Consider the following 22,936-nt stretch of genomic DNA (forward strand, 5'->3'; position numbering starts at 1 on the left):
CTCACGTCAGAGTCCGAGCAGCAGTACTCAGAACTGAAGCTGCTGCAAGGACTTGATCTGCTGATTCATATTTATCTCCTGCAGCCATTCTTCCTCTGCACTGCGCACGGCATCTTCTTCCTGCTGGGCAGCCCAGAAATACACAAGCAGATATGGGAGGAGAGAAATATCTCAGAAGAGCTCAGTTATTATATTATTATTTTATTATTAAGTGTCACAGTGGAAAATAAGGGTGTTTTAATAAAGGTAAAAGCACTCGTTATTGTGATAATGTTGAATGCTTGTGGTGACAGAATGAATTTTAGCTGCTTTAGTCAGCTCAGTAGCATGAAATGTCTTTTCTTAACCTAAAATAATTCAAAAGAATTCACAATCTAATCATTTGTTTGTTAATTGTGTTTTGTCGTACTGATTTGTATCTGCAAACTAATTGGAGTAAAATTGCAATTTGCTTCTCCGAAGGGCTGTATGAACATAAAACAGAAATATCCAAGATCACTACAACTTCCTCAGATTTGTTTTTAAGCATATAAACACCCCAAAGTCAAACTGGGGTTTCACTGCTCAGAGAGACTACAACAAGCGCGAGACTTACATCTCAGAATCTACACGCCTCAGTTAGCATGTCAATGTTGAAGTTCATGACAGTACAATTAGAAAAAGACTGAACGAGCATGGTCTTGGTTGGAAAGGCTGCCAGGAGAAAGCCTCTTCTCTCAGGAAAGAACGTGGCACAGCTCAGATGTGCAAAGCTGCATCCGAACAAATGACAAGTTCTCGGTGATGGAGGTGTGATGATTTAGGCTTGGTTTGCAGCCACGGGACCTGGGCACTTTGCACTCATTGAGTCAGTCATGAACTCCCCTAATATCAAAAGTACTCTAGAGTTGAACTGAAGCTTGGCTGAAAATGGGTCATACGACAGAAGAATAAAGGTGTTGTAAAGGTGCAGTGAAAGTCCAGAAATGCTGTGGGAGCTAAGAAAGCTGTGCATAAACGAACGCTCTATGAACTGAAACTGTGTTGTAAAGAAGAGTGGGCCAAAATTCCTCAACAACACTGAGTCCTACGAATATCTTTATTTGCACATGACTGTATGTAACCGCTGTCAGACAGTTTAAAACAGAAGAAAAAAAATATGTTTTTGATTTTTCAGCATTTATGTGCTCCTTATTGGCTCCTTATGGAATATTTAATATTAGACTTAATACATGCCATGTCTGGCGTGCATTAAGACACATAAACTATAAAATTATAAAAGTAGATTATAAAGAATTGTACACTTCAAATTATTACACATATTTAATACATGTTTGTAGTTTGCTATACAGAACTAGGAAGAGTCTAGAGGGTCGTGGGGTGGAGTGAAAATAAGTCATTAAAAACTTTATTGTCCTCACATTAAATTCTCCATTTATGTCATGATGGGAAAAAAATTGTCACGGTCTGGGTGTGTGGCTGTAAAATTCCGCTGAAGGTCTGGACCTCCCTGGTATCCACCCATGGGCAGGGCCTACAGCCTCCCTCACCTGAAGCTGATTGAAGCAATTAGGTTGGAGATTTAAGCTGCTTGCTGACACTGCTTCCTCGCCATTTCATCAACTAGCCTATTTACTCCTGGGAATTCCATCACACTGAACAACTCATCTTGGAAATCTGGTTAACCCGCCTGCTTTCAGAATCATCTCCTTGCCTCACCTGCCTGCCCTTACACCACCACGGGACCTTCACCGCTCAGGACAGCTGACACACACCACCAAACCCACCCGGGCTGCACCACCTCTCCTTCAACGCTTCCATCTCCCACCTGCACATGCGTACCTAATCACCAGCCAGCTGCCGTTGCTTTCTTGGGCCTGTCTCCTTGCTTTATCCCTCTCTCCTGGCCAAGACCCTCACGCCCCATGTGTCAAGCCTTAAGCCAAGTGCCATTGTAAACATCATCCTTGTGTTAGTTAATAAAACTTTGTTAAACCCTTTCCTCAGCCTCCGCTTTGGGTTCTCTGCATGTGGGTTTGATCTTTGGTACTCAGCCTCCGGCCGTTTTGTGACAAAAACATTTCTAGCCTCATGTGATCTCAATAAAAGGCCGACAATCGATTACTGTGTGAAAATACTCAAACTTTAAAAATAAAGAAAATCTTTTTATAGCTCTTTTTAGAACTTTATTAGGATTTAAATCATCAAAACATAGCGGGTGGCATGTTTTCCACGTTGGTGTGCATGTTCTGTGCGTGCATGTGCACAGGCGTGTGCATGCCTGAGCTCATAATTTGACAGCGGTCTTTATCAGTGAGAGCCAGCTGGCAGTAGCACACACTCTGAGAGCAACTGTAAAAAACAGAGTCATCTCCCGAAGACGCGACGCACTGAAGGTAAAAGACTCTCCTCAGACCTTGTTTAGACTTTTCAGGTCTGCTGTGACATCATCAGTTTAATTTATTCCTCTTAAAGTTAAAGTTGATAGTTGATGTAATTACTGTGTTCTGTTTTCATTTACTCTACAGTGTAATGTACTTAGTATAAATGTGTGAAAACAGCAATGGGGTTGTGCAGCTTGTCATCAGCAGGGAGGTGTTTCCTGTCAATGTCAATGCAATTGACTAAAATTATCCAAAATTAATAATTTATCCTGTAAAACATACAATATTTGTTATTTATGAGTACACATGATGACCTCATTATTACCATATTCTAAACATATGTGGTCATTTTGTAATGTTTATGTGTTAAATTTGTTTAAATAAATTATGACGTAGTTTTAGATCATGGATACATCACATGCAGTTTTACATGTTTTATAAAGTCTGCATGAAATTTACTGCTAATGTCATATTAATCAGGACAAACTGCTCAAACAATGTATGATCAAATACAAAGCAGATACTGTGACCAGTAAAATGAAAACACCTGCACACATGAATGCATTTTTAGCTACAACAACACAAAACTGCAGCCTCACAACAGAACCGAGACTTTGTGTTTTCTGATCATTTACGTTGAGATATGAGTTTGCAGTGGACACTTGTTTGTGACACACAAACAATGACAGGCAGAGGTAACTCTAGTTTTCGAATCATTATCTCAAAATGTTGAGTTCCTTCTGAGTAAGATCGAGTTTTTAAGACGCAATTTCAAGATATTTAAACCAAAACCTTCCGCACTCATCCACGCCTCGTTTCTGTTACCTTGTGTCCTTTCCTGATTTTCTCTTCACCGATTGGCTCCTGTTTTCTTTTGTCTTTTAACTGAACTCAGTTTGCACACATTATACAAGGACTACACTCCTCCATGGGGCAGCAGCTCAGAGTTTTTTCGGTTCATGTGCGTCTCCTTGTGCAGTTAAATAACCTTTGGTCTGAAGTAAAATAAACCATAAGTACTGATTGCTGGCTCTGTTTTTGCTGATAATCCTTTTCTTTGAACTTCCAAATTACATTTATGTTATATAGAAAAAAAACCCATAAGCTCATGCATGTCTGATTTTTTCCCTCTGGCACTGGTGTGGGCATCAGATCTAAAGATCCATCATCAGTCCAACCCTTTAGATCTGAGCAGCTCTTATGCAGGCTTTACTGTCTTAAGTTAGAAGAGTTTATCTTTTGGCACAATGTGGATTTTTGACTTTTTTTTATGTCAGCGCATGATGAGTTTTGCATAAACACACTAATGATCTTCATGGCTTCAATAATATACAGTGAAGAGATTGTTTCACACGATACATACAAAGGGCAGTTTTACAGTTCACCTCACTCTAATTAACCCTTGATTCCTCCTCTCTCCTCTGCAGTGATTAGGAACCATGAAGGAGTTTCTGCTCATGTGTCTGCTCCTCTTGTTTGGAGGTCAAAGGTCCTCCGCCTGTCCCCATCTCTGCTCCTGTCACGGCAGCCAGGTGGACTGCAGCAGCAGATCTCTCACAGCTTCTTCGCTGCCTTCCAGTTTCTCTGCTGGGACCTCCGAGCTCCGTCTCCACAATAACCTGCTGACCACCCTCCCTAACGGGCTCCTGGACGATCTGACCTCCCTCCGCTCCGTCTCTCTTCACGGTAACCCCTGGGCGTGTGACTGTGGCGTCCTCTATCTGCGAGCCTGGCTGCTGCGCCAACCTGCTGGCAGCACATCACACGTGGGCGTCAACTGCAGCTCCCCACCCAAACTGAGAGGTCGGCTGGTGGCGTATTTAACTGAGCAGGAGGTGCTGGACTCCTGCCACTACTGGTACTGTGACCTGGCTTTGGCCTCGCAGGTGTGTCTGCTTGTATTTGTGGTCGTGCAGGCGGCTCTGCTCGTGGCTCTCGTCTTCTTCCTCAAGAGGTTCGAGAAGGTGTCTAAAGAAGCAAAGAGAATAACAGAGGAGAGCTTTAACCCCGCGGATGGTCAGAGGGAGAACGAGTACATGCCTTTAAAGCCGTGATGTGCGAAGGGCTGATCAGCATTTGAACACCAGGGATGAAACCTCTGTCACTGTGATTTTAAGTTTAGGTGTCAAGTTGAAGGAGTAACCTGAAAATAAATATATTCAGATATGTAGAAACATAAATATATTAAACACACCAAGTTTCAGCTTCGTTTCAGGAGAGAACTCGTGAGGAAGATTTTAGATCTGAAAGGCTTGGATACAGTTTTCCCCCTTTAATTTGTCACATGTCCAGTTGCAGACCACAGTAGACCACTGTAAAATGAACTAAACAAAAACAAAGATTATTTTATCTGAGAGTAAATAAACTAACGTGTTAATAATATCATTGTGTTTGCTCTTTACACGTATCTGATCAAATGATGTATGAAACCTGATTTATCTACAAAATGTTATTTAAAAATCATATTTTATGATTTTTAAATAAAATAATAATCCATGTGTTGTTATTATCTGGATTTAAGCATAATTGAAGACCAAATGAAGGGCAGATATGTTATTTGTATCTGTTTAGGGCAATTTCAAGTTGTTTATTCTTTTGAGCTTTATTTTAGGGCAAATCTCATGATGTCTTTTGCCATTTTGCATTCATACATTGTGTAATTTGTAAGAAAACAAAGCAAAAGAAATTATTCTGATTGATGTTTTGTCATATTTGTGTAACTTTTAAGCACAAAACAAATGGTTTGATTAAATTTTTTTCTAATTGTTTCAAAACATTGTACACTTTTTTCACAATTGTATTACAAATTTCATTGCTTCCTTAGCATCCTTATTTATTATACCAACCCTCTACATGTCCTCTGTCATTACATACATGAACCTCCTCTGAGGTTTTCCGTTTTTCCTCATGCCTGGCTCCATCTTCAGCATCTTTTGTCCAGTATATCCACTATCCCCCCTCTGAATATGTCCAAACCATCTCAGCCATATCTCTCTAACCCTTGTCTCATAATCTCTCAACCTGAGTTGTTCCATCTCTTGTGTTTTTCTCAGTTTCACAGTCTCCAAACCAAAAATCACAGCATGTCTCACTACCATCTCTTAAACCCTCCCTTTCACTCTTGTTGCTATCCTTCTTTGACAAATACCCCCTGAAACTAGCCTTCACCCTGCGATCTCAACAGAGTCCTCATACACGTCCTGTTTCTCTCTTGGCACCCATGTTTTCTCTAGAGCCACCAAAATACAGCTTTAAAATGTGCCATCAGAAGAACTTCAAATGTGTTACATCACAATTTGGAAGATTTTTGCATTCGTACGTCAAATAAACATCAATCGGACCAAATCATTATCATCAAAATAAGCTTTTTGCCATCTGATATTGGCTGACCCCATAAGACAAAAAGGACCCTTATACGTCATTTAAATGTAAGTATTTTGAGTTGATTAAATAAAAATCAATAAATAAAAAATATTATAGGTTATACAGTTTAGGTTATAAACAATATTTTTAGTTAGGATCACTAAACAACGGGACGTCGAACTTTTTCTATAGCGGAACGTTCCTACGGAGTCAAATTTTAGCGACGGACCGGTTTGGTTGATGAACACTTAAATGTTTACACGTGAGGTTAGTGCACTGCTTCAGTTTTTGGATCCAGGTGTTTAAAGTCAAATGCAGCTGTTCAGATAAGAAGGTTTGTATTTGGAGGTGTTCACAAACTTTTAATCGGTTCTGTTAATAACAATTTTAGGCTAACGATAAAGTTACCTTGTTAGCTGTCGATGTTTAGCAAGCAGTGTTTCAGACTTTTTTGGTCTTTCTCATTATAACCGGTGGCTTTGGGTTCATAGCTTTTTATTCACTGACCTACAGACTTAAGTTTAAAATGGGAAAACTAAGGAAAAAACACAACTGGAAGGGGCGACAGCAAAGTGACCCTCCGCCATCTGCAGATGAAGAGAAGACAGAAGTTGTTGTGGAACTCAAAGGTAGCAGGAAAACATCAAGAGGAGAAAACATCTTTGACACTTTGCATGTCGTGCATTCTGTGACCCTGACTCTTCTGTTTGTATAAATCAGATGGGTCCATACTGAAAGGTGTAGATAAGAGCAACGCCTTGGTCCTCCCATCCAGCAAATCCAAGAAGAATAAATCCTCGCTGCCACCAATCTCCAAGAAGAAGCCCCTCACCAAGAAGCAGAAGAAGGAGCTGCAGAAGGTCCTGGAGCGCAAGGAGAAGAAAGCTCAGGTTAGGAATCTTCGTACGTTTAGTTCTCTGTGAGGTTTTTCTATTTCATGTCGACATTAATAACTAGACTGATTACTTTAGTGACAGTGATCCATTGTTTCTAAAGTCCTGAAAGAAAGTTAATGATTTGGTTTTTAAAATGATCAAAGTGAAGTCAAAGTTGATCCTGAAGATGTGAAAATGTTTGATTTTCCTCAGTAAAGTGGAGCAGATATGTGTTATGTGCCGATAAGTACTCTGACTCTAGATATAGAAGCTGAGTATTGAGCACAGTACGATGTTGTCCTTATATTTACTGTAGCTTGTAGCTTAGCTTGTTCTCTAAAGTAATTTGAGCTATATGCTTGAAAGATTTGAATCAGGTGAAAGTTTGTTGTTATCGTTGTTTTGTTATCAGCACTGAAACATGGATGTTTTTATTGTGTTGTAGTGATATTTTATTATAATAGTGATATTTTATATTACTCTCTGCTCTTTGAGGGCTGAATTTTAACAGTCAAGCTCACATGCCGTTTACATGTTGCTCTCTCTTCTGTCCAGAGAGCAGAGATCCTGGCCAAACTGGCTGAGGTGCAGCTTCCAGAATCCGAACTGAAGCTGCTGTACACCACTTCCAAACTGGGAACAGGAGAAAAGCTCTACCAGGCTAAACGGTAAGAGCACAACACAACGTGTTAATCAAGACGGAGAACATGTGTGATTGTTTCTCGGTGGAGAAGGTGGAGTAAAAGCATCTTGTCTTCTTTTTTTTTATTCAGGTCAGCAGATGAAGTAAAGAATGAAGACTCTGGCCCAAAGATCAGCAGCGTCAGCGGAGCAAACAGGAAGAGAAAATGGGAGGAAGATGATGATGATGAAGAAGAACAAAAGGCAGAAGAGAGCAGTGATGTGGACACATCATCTGATGAGGATGAAGATGAGCAGGAGGATGAAGTTAGTAACACCACAGATATGAGTGAATGTAAGGAAACCAGCTCTGTCTGTCAGGAGACCAAACATGAAGTGAAGGTGGAGCAAGATGGAGAGAAAGAGAAGAAGATTTCAGATCAGGAGAAAGTTCAGAAGAAGCCGTCTGAACCAGCTATTTTCATTCCTGTTGATAGATCACCAGAAGTACAGGTGAGCACCTGAGACCGTAAAAGCATCCTGCAAACTAGAACTTAGAAAGGTGTTTTTGTGCAGTTTCATCAATTCTGCATTACGATGATGCTGCAGGAGGCTCGTCTAAAGCTGCCCGTTCTGGCAGAGGAGCAGGTCATCATGGAGGCCGTGAGAGAAAATCCCAGTATCGTCATCTGTGGAGAGACGGGGAGTGGAAAAACCACTCAGGTGCCTCAGTTTCTGTATGAAGCCGGCTATGCCAGGTAGTTTGTCCAGTTTATGGTGTTGCCTTTGTAAATGTTTCATTGGAGGAAAAAAAGTGTGTGTAGTTCGCGTCATCCTGCTCACTCTTGATTCCTGCAGTGGCGGGAGGATGATCGGCATCACAGAGCCGAGGAGAGTAGCAGCAGTGAGCATGTCCCACAGAGTGGCCAAAGAGATGAACCTGCCCACACAGTAAATTAACCATTCTGTGTTCAGAGTAATTAAAAAAAACAAAACAAAACAAAACATACAGTTTAAAAGTATAACTTTGTGTTGTTAATTATATGTTTGTGTGTCTGTTATCAGGGTTGTGTCGTACCAGATTCGATACGAAGGGAACGTGACGAGTGACACAAAGATAAAGTTCATGACAGACGGTGTTCTGCTGAAGGAGATTCAGAAGGTATCATCTGCTTTCTACTGGGTCACCTAATAAATAATATGACAACAGGATGGAGGTGGAGGATCAGCCAGGTGGATGACTCGGCCTTTTTCATTTTTCACAAACGATTTCATCAGTTTGGACCAATTAAATCAGTTCTAATGAGGAAAGTTAATGCCTCACTTCCATGTTATTTGTATTAACCAGTAGTAACAAATAGTTTTTGAATTGTGTTCTGAATTAAAGGTCAAAAAATATTTGCAGTATGTTATTTTTCCCCATCTTTGAAGAAGCAGTAAAGGGATAAACAAGCATGGATTTAGTGTTACTTCAATTGTCTCCAGTTTTGTCACAGACTATTTTGTGTTGCAGGATTTTCTGCTCCAGAAATACAGCGCAATCATCATCGACGAAGCACACGAAAGGAGCGTCTACACCGACATCCTCATCGGATTATTGTCTCGTATCGTCCCCCTCAGAAACAAGGTGGGAATATCTTAACGTTTCCAATTTACGGGAAAAAAAGGGGGTTGTTTCTATAAAAACCTCTCTGTTTCTCCTCCATCTGTCTGCAGAAAGGTATGCCTATGAAGCTCCTGATCATGTCCGCTACTCTGCGGGTTGAAGACTTCACAGAAAACCAGCGGCTGTTTCGGACGCCTCCTCCCGTCATCAAGGTGGATGCTCGTCAGTTCCCGGTAACTATCCACTTCAACAAACGCACCCCGCTGGAGGATTACACTGGAGAGGCTTTTCACAAGACCTGCAAAATCCACCGGATGCTGCCTCCAGGTAGGTTTTAGAGTTTATATTTATTTACTACAGAAAGTGGTGAACAAAGAGGGGGATTTTGATGAAAGTAAAACTGAGGATATGGGTGATGGGGCGCCTCTTTAAGGGGCTGACCATGCGACTCACGTAAGGCCATCTCAAAGCCCTGGGTTCAAATCTACCCAAGGTGGTTTTCTGTATTTGCCTGTAAAAATGACTTGTGGTGTGTCTCATTCGGGTAAACTGCAGTTAGAGTTCAGTCTTTCCACAGATACAGTCTCCACTTCTTTTATAACATGTTTTGCATTTTAGGTGGTATCCTGGTGTTTCTGACTGGTCAGGCTGAAGTTCACAGTCTCTGCAGAAGACTGAGGAAAGCTTTCCCCTTCAGGAAGGGTGACACAGCTACAGGTGAGCGGTCGGCCTCCTCACACTCTGACGTATATCTGACTGTGGTTCTGTGTATTTACTTGAGTTTTGTATCCAGCTGAAGATGAGGAAGCCGAAACCTCAGAGGCAATGAGGAAGTTCAAAAAGGCCAAACAGAAGAAGACTGTTGTAAGTCAGCTTTTTAAAAAATATATTCTGTCCACCTCAGTCCTCAACAGATATTGAACAGAAGTGTTTTAACTGTTGTCTCCAGTCTCTACCCCGAATCGATTTGGATAACTACTCCGCCCTGCCAGTGGATGAAGGTGATGAGGACAGAGAGGCAGGGATCGGAGACGAGGAGGATGGAGACTCCGATCTTGACCTTGGAGATGATCCTGCTGATGCAGGTAAGCCATTCTGAATAAATCTCCAGTCCAGGTGGATGCGTTTCAGATGAGCAACATTACAAATTCTGCCCTGTTTCCTCTCCGTAGAGGAAAAGGCGGACGCGTCCATACCGCTCTATGTCCTCCCACTCTACTCTCTGCTGGCCCCAGAGCAGCAGGCTAAGGTGAGATTAATATCTTATCACAGAACAAACTGATAAAAAAAAAAAATCATACATGACAAGAGAAGTGCCGGTGCTTGTGCGATAAAGTAAAATAAACGTTTTGGTTTTGCTTCTGATCAGTCAGACTCATCATAAAACAATACTTTAAAGAAATCTTTACTTCCCAGCAGATTTCTGTAGTTTTATTTTGAACTGAGTTTAAAATTTAAAGTCTAAACTTTCTGATTTAAAGTGCATGTCACTATAATTTCTAATAGCAGCCACTCAGTAGCTTCTGCTTTTAGTAAATAGCCATCACAGTTTTATTTATAGTGTAGGGATAAGTGCTTTTTGCTCATTTGGTTTATGTGCAAAATGAAGGGTTTAGGAAAACTAAAAGCTCCAGTTTACTGACTTTTCTAAACAAAATGTAGCTTTATACACCCTTTGAGTTCTTTTTCAGACTTTTTTCAGTAGTTTTGGAGTCACATGATGCTTTTATGATGACATCATGTATATGCGTTCTTTTTGGCTGCAGGTGTTCAGGCCTCCTCCTCCCGGCACTCGTCTTTGTGTCATCGCCACCAACGTGGCAGAGACGTCTTTGACCATTCCCGGGATCAAGTATGTGGTGGACTGCGGTCGAGCTAAGAAGCGTTTCTACGACAAAGTGACCGGAGTGTCTTCCTTTAAAGTCACATGGACCTCACAGGCTTCAGCCAATCAGAGGGCTGGCAGAGCGGGACGAACCGAGCCAGGACACTGCTACCGGTCAGTGCTGTTAAACTACATAACCCTAAAACCCTAATTAGAGAGGGTTGTTTTGTTTTTTGGTTGTTTTGTTTTTTTTACACAACAAGGATTTTCACCGGCGGGAATGAGGATCAGCACCTCCAAATCTGAGGCCATGGTTCTCAGCCGGAAAAGGGTGGAGTGCCCACTCTGGGTCGGGGATGAGTTCCTGCCCCAAGTGGAGGAGTTCAAGTATCTCGAGTTCTTGTTTGCGAGTGATGGGAGAAGGGAGCCGGAGATCACAGACGGATTGGTGCTGCGGCTGCAGTGAAGCGGACGGTCCGTCGTGGTGAAGAGGGAGCTGAGTGTAAAAGTGAAGCTCTCAATTTACCGGTTGATCTACGTCCCTACCCTCACCTATGGCCACGAGTTGTGGGTAGTGACCGAAATAACGAGATCGCGGATACAAGCGGCGGAAATGGGCTTCCTCCAAAGGGTGGCTGGCCTCTCCCTTAGAGATAGGGTGAGAAGTTCAGCCATCTGGGAGGGGCTCAGAGTAGAGCCGCTGCTGCTCCACATCGAAAGGAGCCAGCTGAGGTGGTTCGGGAATCTGACAAGGATGCCCCCTGGGCGCCTCCTGGGGTTTTTGTTCCGGGCATGTCCCACCGGGAGGAGGCCCCGGGGCAGACCCAGGACACACTGGAGAGATTATATCTCTCGGCTGGCCTGGAAACGCCTTGGTGTTCCCCCGGATAAGCTGGAGGAGGTGGCTGGCCCTGGATAAAGCGGAAGAAGATGGATGGATAGATGGATGGATTTTCACCACAGTTTCTCCTTGTTTCTGCAGGTTGTACTCCTCTGCAGTGTTTGGAGACTTCGCTTTGTTCTCAGAGGCGGAGATCACTCGCAGGCCTGTGGAGGACCTGGTTTTACAGATGAAAGATCTCAACATAGAAAAAGTCAGTAAAATCTGAAATGCTGTCTTAAAGGGGAACAAAATTGTGATAGCAGGGTTTTAACCAGAGTCATATTTTGTGTTTTCTGCAGGTGGTCAATTTTCCTTTTCCCACACCTCCCTCTACTGAGGTTCTTGTTGCAGCAGAGCAGTTATTAGTGTCGCTGGGAGCTCTGGAAGAGCCTCCGTGTACTGGAAGGTAAATTTTTACTGTTCCATTTAAGTGTAATTGATGAGTCCCCTTTTTTTCTTAGAACACAAAATATATTTATTAAAAGGGTGGTTTTACTTCAAAGATGGCTCCTGCATAGAGACATGGAAAAAATTAAAATGAAATCTATACTGGGCAGAATCCTGCAGGTATTGATATTGTACGTTTCAGTTTACTTTCATGCGTTTTTAGCTCCTAGCTGGTGGCTAGCCTTCAATGTTGTTTAAATGGACACTTGAGCATTATCAGGATTTCTGCTTTAATAAAAGCATAAAATTCAGTTTAATTCAGTTTTATTTAAATCAAATCACAACAACCGTCGCCTCAAGAAACTCTAAATTGTAAGGAAAAGCCTGTGTGTATATTGTGAGAGAAAACCCCAACAATCACACAACCGCCTTATAGCAAGCGCTTGGCAACAGTGGGAAAGAAAAACTCCCTTTTAACAGGAAGAAACTTTCTTGAACACACTGAGTAATCACTCACTACAGTTTAGAAAAAGTGAAAAGGTATAAAACAGTCTTGTGCAAACTTGTAAACTGTTTATTTCTTATAAGGTTGAAAGACATGCAGCGAGCGAAGCTGAGCTGTCCCATCACCCCTCTGGGCAGAGCGATGGCGTCGTTCCCCGTGGCGCCGCGTTACGCTAAAATGTTAGCGCTCGGGAAGCAGCAGGATTGTCTGCCATACGTCATCGCTGTGGTAGCAGCCATGACAGTTCGGGAAATTTTTGAAGACCTCGACAGGTGAGAAAAGTGTAAAAATTGATGCTTTGGAGGAGCAGATCACCACATATAGATGAGACTAACTTTAAATGTAGGATGAAATCTTGAAATACCCTTCAAGCTCAGTCTGTTTTCGAGCCGTATATATATGATTTTTTATTTTTATTTTTAATAGCTATAATTTTTTTTCCTTTTCCTCTGTTTCTCTCCTCAGACCTGCTCGTAGTGAAGATGAGAGCTCCAAGCTCAACCAACGTCGAGCTCGGCTGACCCAAATGAGGAGGTTGTGGGCTGGGCAAGGAGCCTCGCTCCTGCTGGGGGACCTCATGATTATGCTGGGTGAGCTTACTCTTTGTTCAAGTTGCACTAGTGGTCAGTATTGTACAACAGTGTTTTAGGCAGTCTGTTAGATTGCATGCTTAGTGTGTTGTATGGCTCCAAAACCATAAATTCCTTAAAGGTTTTAGCAACAAGCCGAATTTTGAGGTGAAGCTGAAACAGCAGGAGGCTCTTCATTAGAATAATTTTTACAGAGACAGATTTAACTGGGGTCCATGAAGCCTTTTAAAAAAAATGTACTGCTTGAATATATTACATATGTTAATGACTTGCATTCCTGTGTCTCCAGGTGCTGTTGGTGCTTGTGAATTTGCTGGCTGCACTCCCAGGTTTTGTGAGAACAGTGGGCTGAGGTATAAAGCTATGGTGGAGATCAGAAAGCTCAGAGGACAACTTACCAATGCAGGTACATGCACACAGCAAACTCAGATAATCAACATGTCTGCCTCTGAAACACAGCTGCAAGTCATTTTTCTTCCCTCCTCCCAGTGAACGCTGTGTGTCCAGAGGTGGGGGTCTTTGTGGATCCCAAGATGACTCCACCGACGGAGCACCAGGTGGTTTGCTTGCGGCAGATTGTTCTGGCAGGTCTCGGAGACCATCTTGCGAGGCGTGCCCAGGGAGAGGATTTGGTGGACCCGAAATGGAAGAATGCATACAAGGTCTGTAATTGAACATTAGAAGTATATACTGTGTTATGGGTCTCTTCACATCCTCATCTTTATCCATTTTTGCTCATAGACGCCACTTATGGATGAGCCTGTGTTCATTCATCCAAATTCTGCGTTGTTCAAAACGCTGCCAGAGTTTGTGGTCTACCAGGAGGTCATGGAGACCAGCAAGATGTACATGAGAGGTAAATGAGACTGAAAGGGAATAAAATCACATGTGTCCTCTTAATTCATGTAGAACTGACTGCCCGGATGTGTCTGATTCCTACGTGTGTGACAACTTTTTATAGTTGAATATATAAAAGGGACTACCTTGTGATTAAAAGGTTGTTACTGCATGAATCTGCAGGTCCATCTTTTATAGTCTGTGTTACAGTCCTGATTGTATGGCTGCTTACATGCTTGTTTTTAATCATTTTTACCTATTTTCTAAATATCTTCCTTCTTTAATCCCTAATTAAAGGACAAAGTGGCGCTGGGTTACTGAAACAAGATTTGCAGACTGATGCCTTTCCTTTATTCCTGTCAGGTGTTTCAGCTGTTGAAGCAGAGTGGGTCCCACAGTTTCTCCCGCAGTACTGTCACTTTGGCTCTCCGCTAGAGTCACCGTCCCCGTGGTTCTGTTCTTCTACCGGCACCATCAGATGCCACCGTTCAAGCACCTTCTGTGAGTTCTCCACAGCCGAGCACTAGAGCTGAAACCTCTTTCTGCCTACAGTGGATTAACTGCTGTGTTCCTCCTGTAGTCCGTGTGGGTTGGCAGTTGCCTGCAGTGGAGATGGAGTATCCAGAGGGCCTGGAGCGCTACAAGCTGTTTGCCAAGTTTCTTCTGGAGGGACAGGTACTGGTTTTTGTTTATCCTGAGCAATCCTTCCTGTAGTTCATCCATCCATTTTCTTCCGCTTATCCGGGGCCGGGTCGCGAGGGCAGCAGCCTAAGTAGAGAAGCCAGACATCTCCCCCGCCACCTCCTCCAGCTTATCCGGCGGAACACCAAGGCGTTCCCAGGCTAGCCGAGAGATATAATCTCTCCTGGTTCTGCCCGGTTTCGTCCTCCTGGTGGGACATGCTTTACTCTGAACCCCTCCCAGATGGCTGAACTCCTCAGCATATCTCTAAGAGGGAGGCCGGCCACCCTTCTAAGAAAGCTAATTTCTGCCGCTTGTATCCACAATCTCGTTCTTTCAGTCACTACCCAAAGTTTGTGATCATAGGTGAGGATAGGGACGTAAATCCATTTGGTTTGCATAATTATCCTTGTGACAAAAACAGTAATAGATCAATTAAAAACACGGGAAACCTTGCAAGGGCTGCACAATTAATAAACTTGCCAGGAGCAGTTATCTCACTCACTGTAATGTGTACTTTGTATGGTTAACAGGTTTGTCCTGCACTAAAGAAACACAGCAGTCACCTGCTCTCAAACCCCTCCATCATGCTGAAAACATGGGCAAAGTAAGTTGGTGCTCTCACACACACTTTTAATCCCTTTTTACTGCATTTCTTAATTCATTTACTCCATAAACCAGCGCATCTCGAGGAGTTTTTTTTTTTTCCTCTTACTGTCACGTCTTTGCTGTTTTTAGGTTGCAGCCCAGGACAGAGGCTTTCCTGGGAGTACTGGTGTCAAAGAAAGTTGACTGCAGAGATGCACTCCACTCTGTCTGGAAGACTGAAGAGAAATGTAAGCATTAATGTTGTTAGTTTGCTTCTGATTTGGTTAGTTGTTTTGTCATCTAATTGTAGAATTTTTTTTCTCCTCCTCCAGTTCTGCTTACTGCATACTGCCAGTGGTTACCTGAATCTGTGCACCAGGAAGTAGCTAAAAGTTGGCCTCCTCTATAAAAGCCTGCGTCTAAACAACCGAGATAATACAACAGACTCTTGACCGGAGACATCACATGGAGCTACATTTTGGCAGAGCCTAAATCTTTTGACTGTGGTGTCTGTTTTTTATGGTTAATCAAAGGGTGTTTACAATATCACAACACTGCCTTAGTATTAGTTTTATATTTTATTTACTGTACCACTTGTAAAGAAGATATACAGGCACAGTTGAAATGTCTTTTAACTTGTAATCAGTGTGCTGCTGTTTATGTGTCTGATTTGGTCTTCATAAGACTTATAAACACTGACTGTGAGAGGCTGGCATTTGACCTTTTTTCATGCTTATTAATACGTGTGCTTGAAGGTTAAAGGTCAACTGAACCAATTTTGCACTGTATGGCATTTTATTTGTCATGAGGATTATTACCAGCTTATGAAGAAAATAAGACTTGATGTCAGCTTGGGCTACTCTAACTCTAGGATGGAGTCAGAGTCAACAAACTGTTAAAGCAAGTGGATGTTTACTAGGTGGGAGTGGTTGAGAATGAAAGCGCTGAATAAGCTTTGTGTAAAATAACTTGGAAAAAAAGAGCACTACCAGGGGTGGATCTAGAAGGGTGGTGTGGGGTGGCATGTGCCACCCTAAAATGTTCCCTTGCCACCTTAACTGCCACCCTAGTTTTGTATATGACAGTGTTTATTAAAATAAGACAACATTAACACTTTGAGCCTAGCTACAGTTAACCCTGAATATAAATTCTAAAAGTGAATATATTGCATAGTGTTACCCTCCTCCCACTCACCATTAACAAATGGTTCAGCCCAAAGTGCAGACCGGCTTTTTTTCTTGTTGTCAGTAGGAAGCGATGCCTATGACTGTGCCAGAGCACATTTTAAATCAACACCATGGGCATTTCAGATTTTACACAAAAAAAAACAACAGTGTGAAACTTAATAATAATAATAATAATGGATTGGATTTATATAGCGCTTTTCAAGGCACCCAAAGCACTTTACAATGCCACTATTCATTCACTCTCACATTCACACACTGGTGGAGGCAAGCTACGGTTGTAGCCACAGCTGCCCTGGGGCAGACTGACAGAAGCGAGGCTGCCATATCACGCCATTGGCCCCTCTGGCCAACACCAGTAGGCGGTAGGGTAAAGTGTCTTGCCCAAGGACACAACGACCAGGACAGAGAGCCCGGGGATCGAACTTAAGTAAGACTTGTGTTTGTGTTGCTTTCTGGATTTTATACTTATTGAGCTACATATTTATTAATTATGCAGGCTATAAAGTACATAAATGATAAATGGCCTGTATTTGTATAGCGCTTTTACTAGTCCCGCTTAGGGACCCCAAAGTGCTTTACACACCCAGTCATCCACCCATTCACACACTGGTGGAGGCAAGCTACAGTTGTAGCCACAGCTGCCCTGGGGCAGACTGACAGAAGCGAGGCTGCTATATCGCACCATCGACCCTTCTGGCCAACACCAGTAGGCAGTAGGTGAAGTGTCTTGCCCAAGGACACAACGACCGAAACTGTCCGAGCCGGGGCTCGAACCAGCAACCTTCCGATTACAAGGCGAACTCCTAACTCTTGAGCCACGGTCGTCCCACATAACATCAAAATTCACATATTTTATCTAATGGAAATCTTCAACTATGTGGGCTACAGAAAATAATTAAGTTATAGACGATATTTATATGAAATATATGTATACTTAGTGCATTTGAATCATTTTAACCATATGTAACACCTGCATATGTTTTTTAAAGGCTTTGATTTTGCCACCCCATTTGATTTCCATGCTACCCTAACAAAATTTCTCTCACTCTGAGTGCTACAGATGTGATGTTTGCTTAGAGAGTGTTGATGGAGAAGTATAAAGAAGGTCAGGAGTTGCATTGTGTCAGTTGTGCATTGTGTGTGTGGAGCGAGAGAAAGCATAAGGAACTGTAGTCAGGTATACCAGAGAACTACGTGAGGGTGGAGCAGGACATGTATGAAGGCAGTGAGACAGTTTTGAAGGTCTTTGTAATAGTTACAAAGTAGCACAGGAACAGAGCCGGAGGGAGAAAGAGAGCCAGGGACAACAATCATCCACAACTATTTTCAGTTGTGGATGATAAAGGATTCAGAAAGTTTATTCATGCATGCCCATATGACAGAGAATATGCATCTTCTTTTTGTTTTCATATTTTAATTTATATTTAATTGTGTTGTGGTTTGAAGAGTTTTGTTGTTTCACTTTAAATTTGTTTAATAAAAGGAAAAAGCTGGAAATTTAAATAGTTAAAAGTTGAAATGTGAATAGCTGGTTTTTGTATTATATGATTTATTTATTACATTTTATGTGGAGTGAATAAATAAAAGTATTTTTACGGTGGCCCCTAGAGACAAAGCACGTACAAACTTCAAAACACGTATGAACTCTGAAGCACGTAAAAACTGCTCCAGTGCTCCAGAATGCTAGGCGCAGTGTTGAGCTTTTGTTACCTAGTGGCTACACAAGCCAGCAAGTACCAATGACCTGATTTGGTGTGTGGTAATAACAGGTAAATGAACTTTTTTTTTTTAATTATTTGAATATATATGAGTGCTTGTGTATAAATACACAAACCATACACATATGCTTTCAATTGTGTAATTTAAGTGATCTAGATAGCTCTGTTTTGGACGTTCAGTTAACTCTAGGAATGTGTTTTGGAGTTTGTACGTGCTTTTTGGAGTTTGTATGTGCTTTGTCTCTAGGGGCCACCACATATATTTATATATAAACATATATAAATAAAACCACTTTTTTTTTACATTAGTAATTCCTTTTGTGCATAATTTTATATTATTGTTAATAATAAATTAATTAAAGCAACAAAACAACCTGAAGAGCCGGTTCGGAGCCGAAAGAGCCGGCTCTTTTTAGTGAGCCAAAACGAAAGAGCCGGTTCGCTAAAAAGATCCGGAAATCCCATCACTAGTGGCCTTTTGCACATGCGTGGTATCGATCGGGTTTCCGGTACGGATCTGGTAGTGACTACAATTTCAGTTGTTTACAACGTTGGAAATTGTAAATTTTTCTGTAAATTAGAAAACTGAAGCAAACATCATTAAGCGGGCGTTTAGCAGCGAGGAACAGAAACAGTCAACATGGTGAGCACTGTGGTTTTTCTCGCCGGTGACGTTGTATCAAAACAAATCGTAGTTGCTCCAGTTTTAGTTAGCTAGCGGCTAGCAACAGGACTACAGCACAGCATAAAGATTCCCTGTCCTGAACAATTAAATTGTTATCTATTTGCTCTGAAGTATACACGTGACCTGAGTTTGACTGACAATCCTGATGTTTGTTCCACAGTTTTCCTTCCATGTGTTTGACCACCAGTTGGCCCGGGGCTTTCAGAACCGCTTCTCCACTCAGTACCGATGCTATTCGGTGTCCATGCTGGCTGGACCCAACGACCGCTCCGATGTTGAGAAAGGAGGCAAAAGTGAGTCTCATTAAAAGAATGGTCATGTTGGTTCAGACAGTCACTCAGTTCAAGGTTTCTGAACAAAAGATATTGAAGTACAGTATTTTCTCCCATACCACTCGTTCAAATCAAAGTATGTATGGGTGAAGAATTAAATGAAGACCTTAATCTTTGACCTTTGCAAATGCAGGATCTGGTGATTCTGTTTTGCTTGTTGGCATAGTTTGGGTCCACTGTTGCTTTTTAGAGGGAAAGGTCACTAGAAACCAATTTGCTCTGACTGATCACTTTTATCTTGTGATCAAACATTTTAATCCTGATGGGAGAAAATGAAACTCCCATCCTTAATCCTCAAGAGGTCACTATGAACATGTTGTTTTAGTTCAGTATGCTAGACAGTGCTCTCCACCATCAATATTAAAATATCAAAAAAGGGAATGTGTTTTGGAAGATTGGTGCATCATCAGTCCTCTACATTTCAGAGACTGGGGGAAATGAGTTTCCTTTGTAGGGTGTCTAGGCTCTCATTTAGAGATAAGGTGGGGAACTTAGTCATTGGGAAGGACCTCAGGGTAGGCCTTCTACTTCATCACATCAGTTTAGGTCGTTCATAGAGTTTGATGAGCAATGGTGTGATGTATGGCAGATTTAGATGTAGCTAATTTTCTGCATTCACCACTGTATTGTGGGTGTAATCTGTGCCAACATCCACATGGTGTAACCAGCTCCCTTGTCCAAACATACATCCAGTACCGCAAACATATCTGAAGTTATTTAACTATTTATTGCTTTGTGGTACTTGTTAGAAAACACAACTGTAAAAAAAATATCCTCAAAATGTCCAAGTTTATGTTAGTATGTATAAGGTGAAAGTTACATATCATATTTCTTTATATTTATTTTATGAAAACACATATTTTCCTTAAAATAACTGTTATTTTTCTTTTCTTTTCAGTAATAATGCCACCTTCTGCTCTCGACCAGCTCAGTAAGCGCATGTTAATTCAAAACCTTCTTACTAAATGTCCTTTTTACATCCTGTTTTTAGCATTGCTCTATATTCCTCTGTTCAGGCAGGCTTAACATTACCTATCCAATGCTGTTCAAGCTGACCAACAAGAACTCAGACAGAATGACACACTGTGGTGTCCTGGAGTTTGTGGCAGACGAGGGAATCTGTTACCTGCCTCACTGGGTGAGAAACAGTAATGAGTGTCTCGTGTCAGCAGTGGAGGAGCACTTACATATTCTTCTTGTGTGGAAGTGGATAACAATGTTTTAGAAGTATGGGTTTAAAAATTCAAATTTGTTGGTATACTCCAGCTTCCTTCCACAGTGAAAGTATTTGCATGTTAGGTTAATTGGTGATTCTGGTTGTCTGTCTCTGTGTCTTAGCCCTGTGATGGTGACCTGTCTAGAGTGTACCCCGCCTTGCACTCTTTCCCCCATGACCTGATAGATGGATGGAAATAGAAAAAAAAAAATAAGGCTGGAGTGACATTTGCTGTATTTTGTTCACTGCAGATGATGCAGAATCTCCTGTTAGAGGAAGGCGGTCTTGTTCAAGTGGAAAGTGTTAACCTCATGGTGGCCACTTACTCAAAGTTCCAGCCTCAGAGCCCCGACTTCCTGGACATTACAAACCCCAAGGCAGTGTAAGGAGTACAGGCTGAAATGTTTATTTCAACTTTAAATTTTTATTTTTTTGACACTTCATGTTTTAACATAAGTGGTTAACATTCATTACAGACTGGAGAACGCACTGAGAAACTTTGCATGCTTGACAACTGGTGATGTCATAGCCATTAACTACAACGAAAAGGTGAATCAGTTTCTTTAAGTCATTGTTGGGATTATATGTGACCAAGGGTTGTTCTTGGAGAGTTTCCTGGAAGATTAAACATAAAAATGCCATCTGGTAATCTGTGGGTTTCAGATATATGAGCTGCGAGTCATGGAGACCAAACCAGATAAAGCAGTATCCATCATCGAGTGTGATATGAATGTAAGATCCTGGACTTCACCACAGTCACAGTGAATTGTTCTGTTGCTTTATTCGCTCACGTGCTGTTACTTTGCTGTTCAGGTGGATTTTGATGCTCCCTTGGGTTACAAAGAGCCTGAACGACGGCCTAATCACCAGGATGAACCGACAGTAAGGAGCAAACCATCGTGGTAACTGTACGTTTTCTCCTTTGAACAATGTAATAAAACTGTTTTTCTGACAGGAGGAAGAAACAGATCCCAGCAGTTACGCTGACATGGACACAGGCTTCAGAGTGAGTTCAAGTTAATGTGTACTTACTGCTACTAAAAGTACTTGAATAACATAATCTGATTTAATCTCTAATCTGTGCTTTATTTTCAGGCTTTCACCGGTTCTGGTAATCGTTTGGATGGTAAAACTAAAGGGATTGAACCCAGCCCTGCTCCCCTTGCCCCAAGTGACATTAAAAGGTGAAAAGATGTTGTTTCTTACACATTCCCATAAAAATAAGTCAACTGTTAAGTGGCCTAACAGACAAGCTATTTTTACAGGGAATGTTACACCTTTATTTAACAGCGTATTGCAAATTGATGAGGAGAGGGATGACAGTCAACTCAAACTGCTGTTCAGTATATGAAAGCCCCCAAGCAGGAGCTATTATATCTATTAGGCTATGTTAGATATCTCAGACTTGAGTTGAGACATAGAATGTGACACCTTGAGGCACATGAGTTTGTCACGTGATATATTTAAATAAAGTTCTGAGCAGTTTATGTATTTTTTATGCTTCATAAAAACAGAGAGGAATACCGGATTTATGCTCTAAGGCAACTGGGTACCCTGGTCTTAACCCTGAAGCCTAAAGCCTGAACCATAACAGAATTGTCAGAAAATTCTTTGCTTACCTTTTTTTTAAAAAAAAAAAAAATTGGAGTGGTTATTGAACTTTCTGAATGGTCCACACGGCGTTGCACATCTGTGGTGAGTCTTTGTCTCTACAAAGATGTACTGAACACCAACGAAGTATAAAATATAGCGATGTAACTATACATTGGTGTTGTCCCACATATTTTTTTAAAGCTGTGACAGCACACAGCCACACCACGCAGACAATGGTTTTCCAAGCTGTTGTGTGTCTAATGTTTCGTCACACAGAGGGATTCCCAACTATGACTTCAAAATTGGCAGGATTACCTTCATTCGAAACTCCAGACCTCTGCCCAGGAAAATTGTGGATGACGTAAGTAATGCAAACAGTTCTCTTTCCTGGCTATTTTTAAAGTCCTACATTTAGTTCTCAAGCCATATTTTTCAATTTTCTTCTGAATCTTCTCAGGATGATGCCATAAACAGATTCATCGCCTTCTCTGGACAAGGGCAGTCACTACGCAAGAAGGGCCGAAAACCTTGAAGAGTTACAAACGAGGAGTCTGACTCATGTGCACAGAGCTAGCTTATTCTTTTCACCTTCAGCAGCAAAGTAAAATATTGGTTTTCAGATGCGTTGGTTTTGCCCCTCTGCCCCTTTTTAAATGGAGGTTTTGCTGTTGATTATAGCGTGTAATTAAAAGTCTGACAGTAATATTTTGCTCAAAAGAATCTGAGCAGCCTAAAATACTGTCTGCTCTAATTTGGTATTCACAAATTCAGAGTGACTGATTTTCTGCCAATATCTTATCAAGAACATGAAAAAATGACAGCAAACATCTTTCTTATATCAGATTGAATGACCTCTGACTCTGCGCAGACCCATCTTTTCCATAATTCTTTTTTTATTTTTACAATCCACTTTAAAATGGCTGTTATCCACAATCCCAGTGTTACTGTAAAATGGGAGCTTTTTGTTTTGATTATACTAAGAAAATTTTTATGTTTGAGGGTTTTTTTCCAGACTTTTAGGAATTTTTTCTTTTGCTTTATTTATCAACAAATAAAATTGTTTTGAAATGAATTACACTCA

The 22,936-nt window shown here is 41.5% G+C and overlaps 3 protein-coding genes across 3 annotated transcripts; all 3 read left to right on the forward strand.

Annotated features, from left to right (window-relative positions):
• Positions 1-83: 83 nt before the first annotated feature.
• gp1bb (glycoprotein Ib platelet subunit beta) lies at positions 84-5,137 on the forward strand. The gene is made up of 2 exons (XM_085294997.1): positions 84-2,375; positions 3,791-5,137. The coding sequence occupies exon 2, from the start codon at positions 3,803-3,805 to the stop codon at positions 4,415-4,417; it is 615 nt and encodes a 204-aa protein (XP_085151123.1). The 5' UTR covers positions 84-2,375; positions 3,791-3,802; the 3' UTR covers positions 4,418-5,137.
• An 813-nt stretch (positions 5,138-5,950) lies between these two features.
• dhx37 (DEAH (Asp-Glu-Ala-His) box polypeptide 37) lies at positions 5,951-15,831 on the forward strand. Its single transcript, XM_085294993.1, has 27 exons — positions 5,951-6,060; positions 6,240-6,355; positions 6,447-6,616; positions 7,157-7,269; positions 7,375-7,735; positions 7,832-7,980; positions 8,081-8,173; positions 8,288-8,384; positions 8,736-8,849; positions 8,939-9,155; positions 9,447-9,545; positions 9,622-9,692; positions 9,778-9,913; positions 10,001-10,077; positions 10,595-10,827; positions 11,636-11,747; positions 11,836-11,942; positions 12,512-12,700; positions 12,894-13,018; positions 13,308-13,424; positions 13,508-13,680; positions 13,760-13,874; positions 14,219-14,356; positions 14,436-14,530; positions 15,070-15,143; positions 15,275-15,372; positions 15,457-15,831. The coding sequence occupies exons 2-27, from the start codon at positions 6,253-6,255 to the stop codon at positions 15,531-15,533; spliced, it is 3,453 nt and encodes a 1,150-aa protein (XP_085151119.1). The 5' UTR covers positions 5,951-6,060; positions 6,240-6,252; the 3' UTR covers positions 15,534-15,831.
• Positions 15,832-18,504: 2,673 nt separating this feature from the next.
• Positions 18,505-22,927, forward strand: ufd1l (ubiquitin recognition factor in ER associated degradation 1). Its single transcript, XM_085295000.1, has 12 exons — positions 18,505-18,672; positions 18,875-19,007; positions 19,945-19,977; positions 20,063-20,184; positions 20,514-20,644; positions 20,739-20,811; positions 20,926-20,994; positions 21,076-21,144; positions 21,218-21,268; positions 21,358-21,446; positions 22,132-22,216; positions 22,313-22,927. Exons 1-12 carry the CDS (start codon positions 18,670-18,672, stop codon positions 22,385-22,387), a joined length of 933 nt encoding a protein of 310 aa, XP_085151126.1. The 5' UTR covers positions 18,505-18,669; the 3' UTR covers positions 22,388-22,927.
• Positions 22,928-22,936: the final 9 nt, after the last annotated feature.

The sequence above is a fragment of the Mchenga conophoros genome, linkage group LG12 (genome assembly GCF_057382185.1).
Source record: "Mchenga conophoros isolate Kocher_MC1m ecotype Shallow Benthic linkage group LG12, M_conophoros_male_GT1.1, whole genome shotgun sequence".
NCBI lineage: Eukaryota > Metazoa > Chordata > Actinopteri > Cichliformes > Cichlidae > Mchenga > Mchenga conophoros.

Coding starts and splice junctions, on each gene's coding strand:
- ufd1l (XM_085295000.1), top strand. Junction 19,978..20,062: donor TTCTGCTCTCGACCAGCTCA/GTAAGCGCATGT, acceptor TCCTCTGTTCAG/GCAGGCTTAACATTACCTAT. Junction 21,269..21,357: donor ACATGGACACAGGCTTCAGA/GTGAGTTCAAGT, acceptor CTTTATTTTCAG/GCTTTCACCGGTTCTGGTAA.
- dhx37 (XM_085294993.1), top strand. CDS start 6,253: ATGGGAAAACTAAGGAAAAAACACAACTGGAAGGGGCGACAGCAAAGT. Junction 13,425..13,507: donor AGGACAACTTACCAATGCAG/GTACATGCACAC, acceptor CCCTCCTCCCAG/TGAACGCTGTGTGTCCAGAG. Junction 13,875..14,218: donor CAGCAAGATGTACATGAGAG/GTAAATGAGACT, acceptor TATTCCTGTCAG/GTGTTTCAGCTGTTGAAGCA.
- gp1bb (XM_085294997.1), top strand. CDS start 3,803: ATGAAGGAGTTTCTGCTCATGTGTCTGCTCCTCTTGTTTGGAGGTCAA.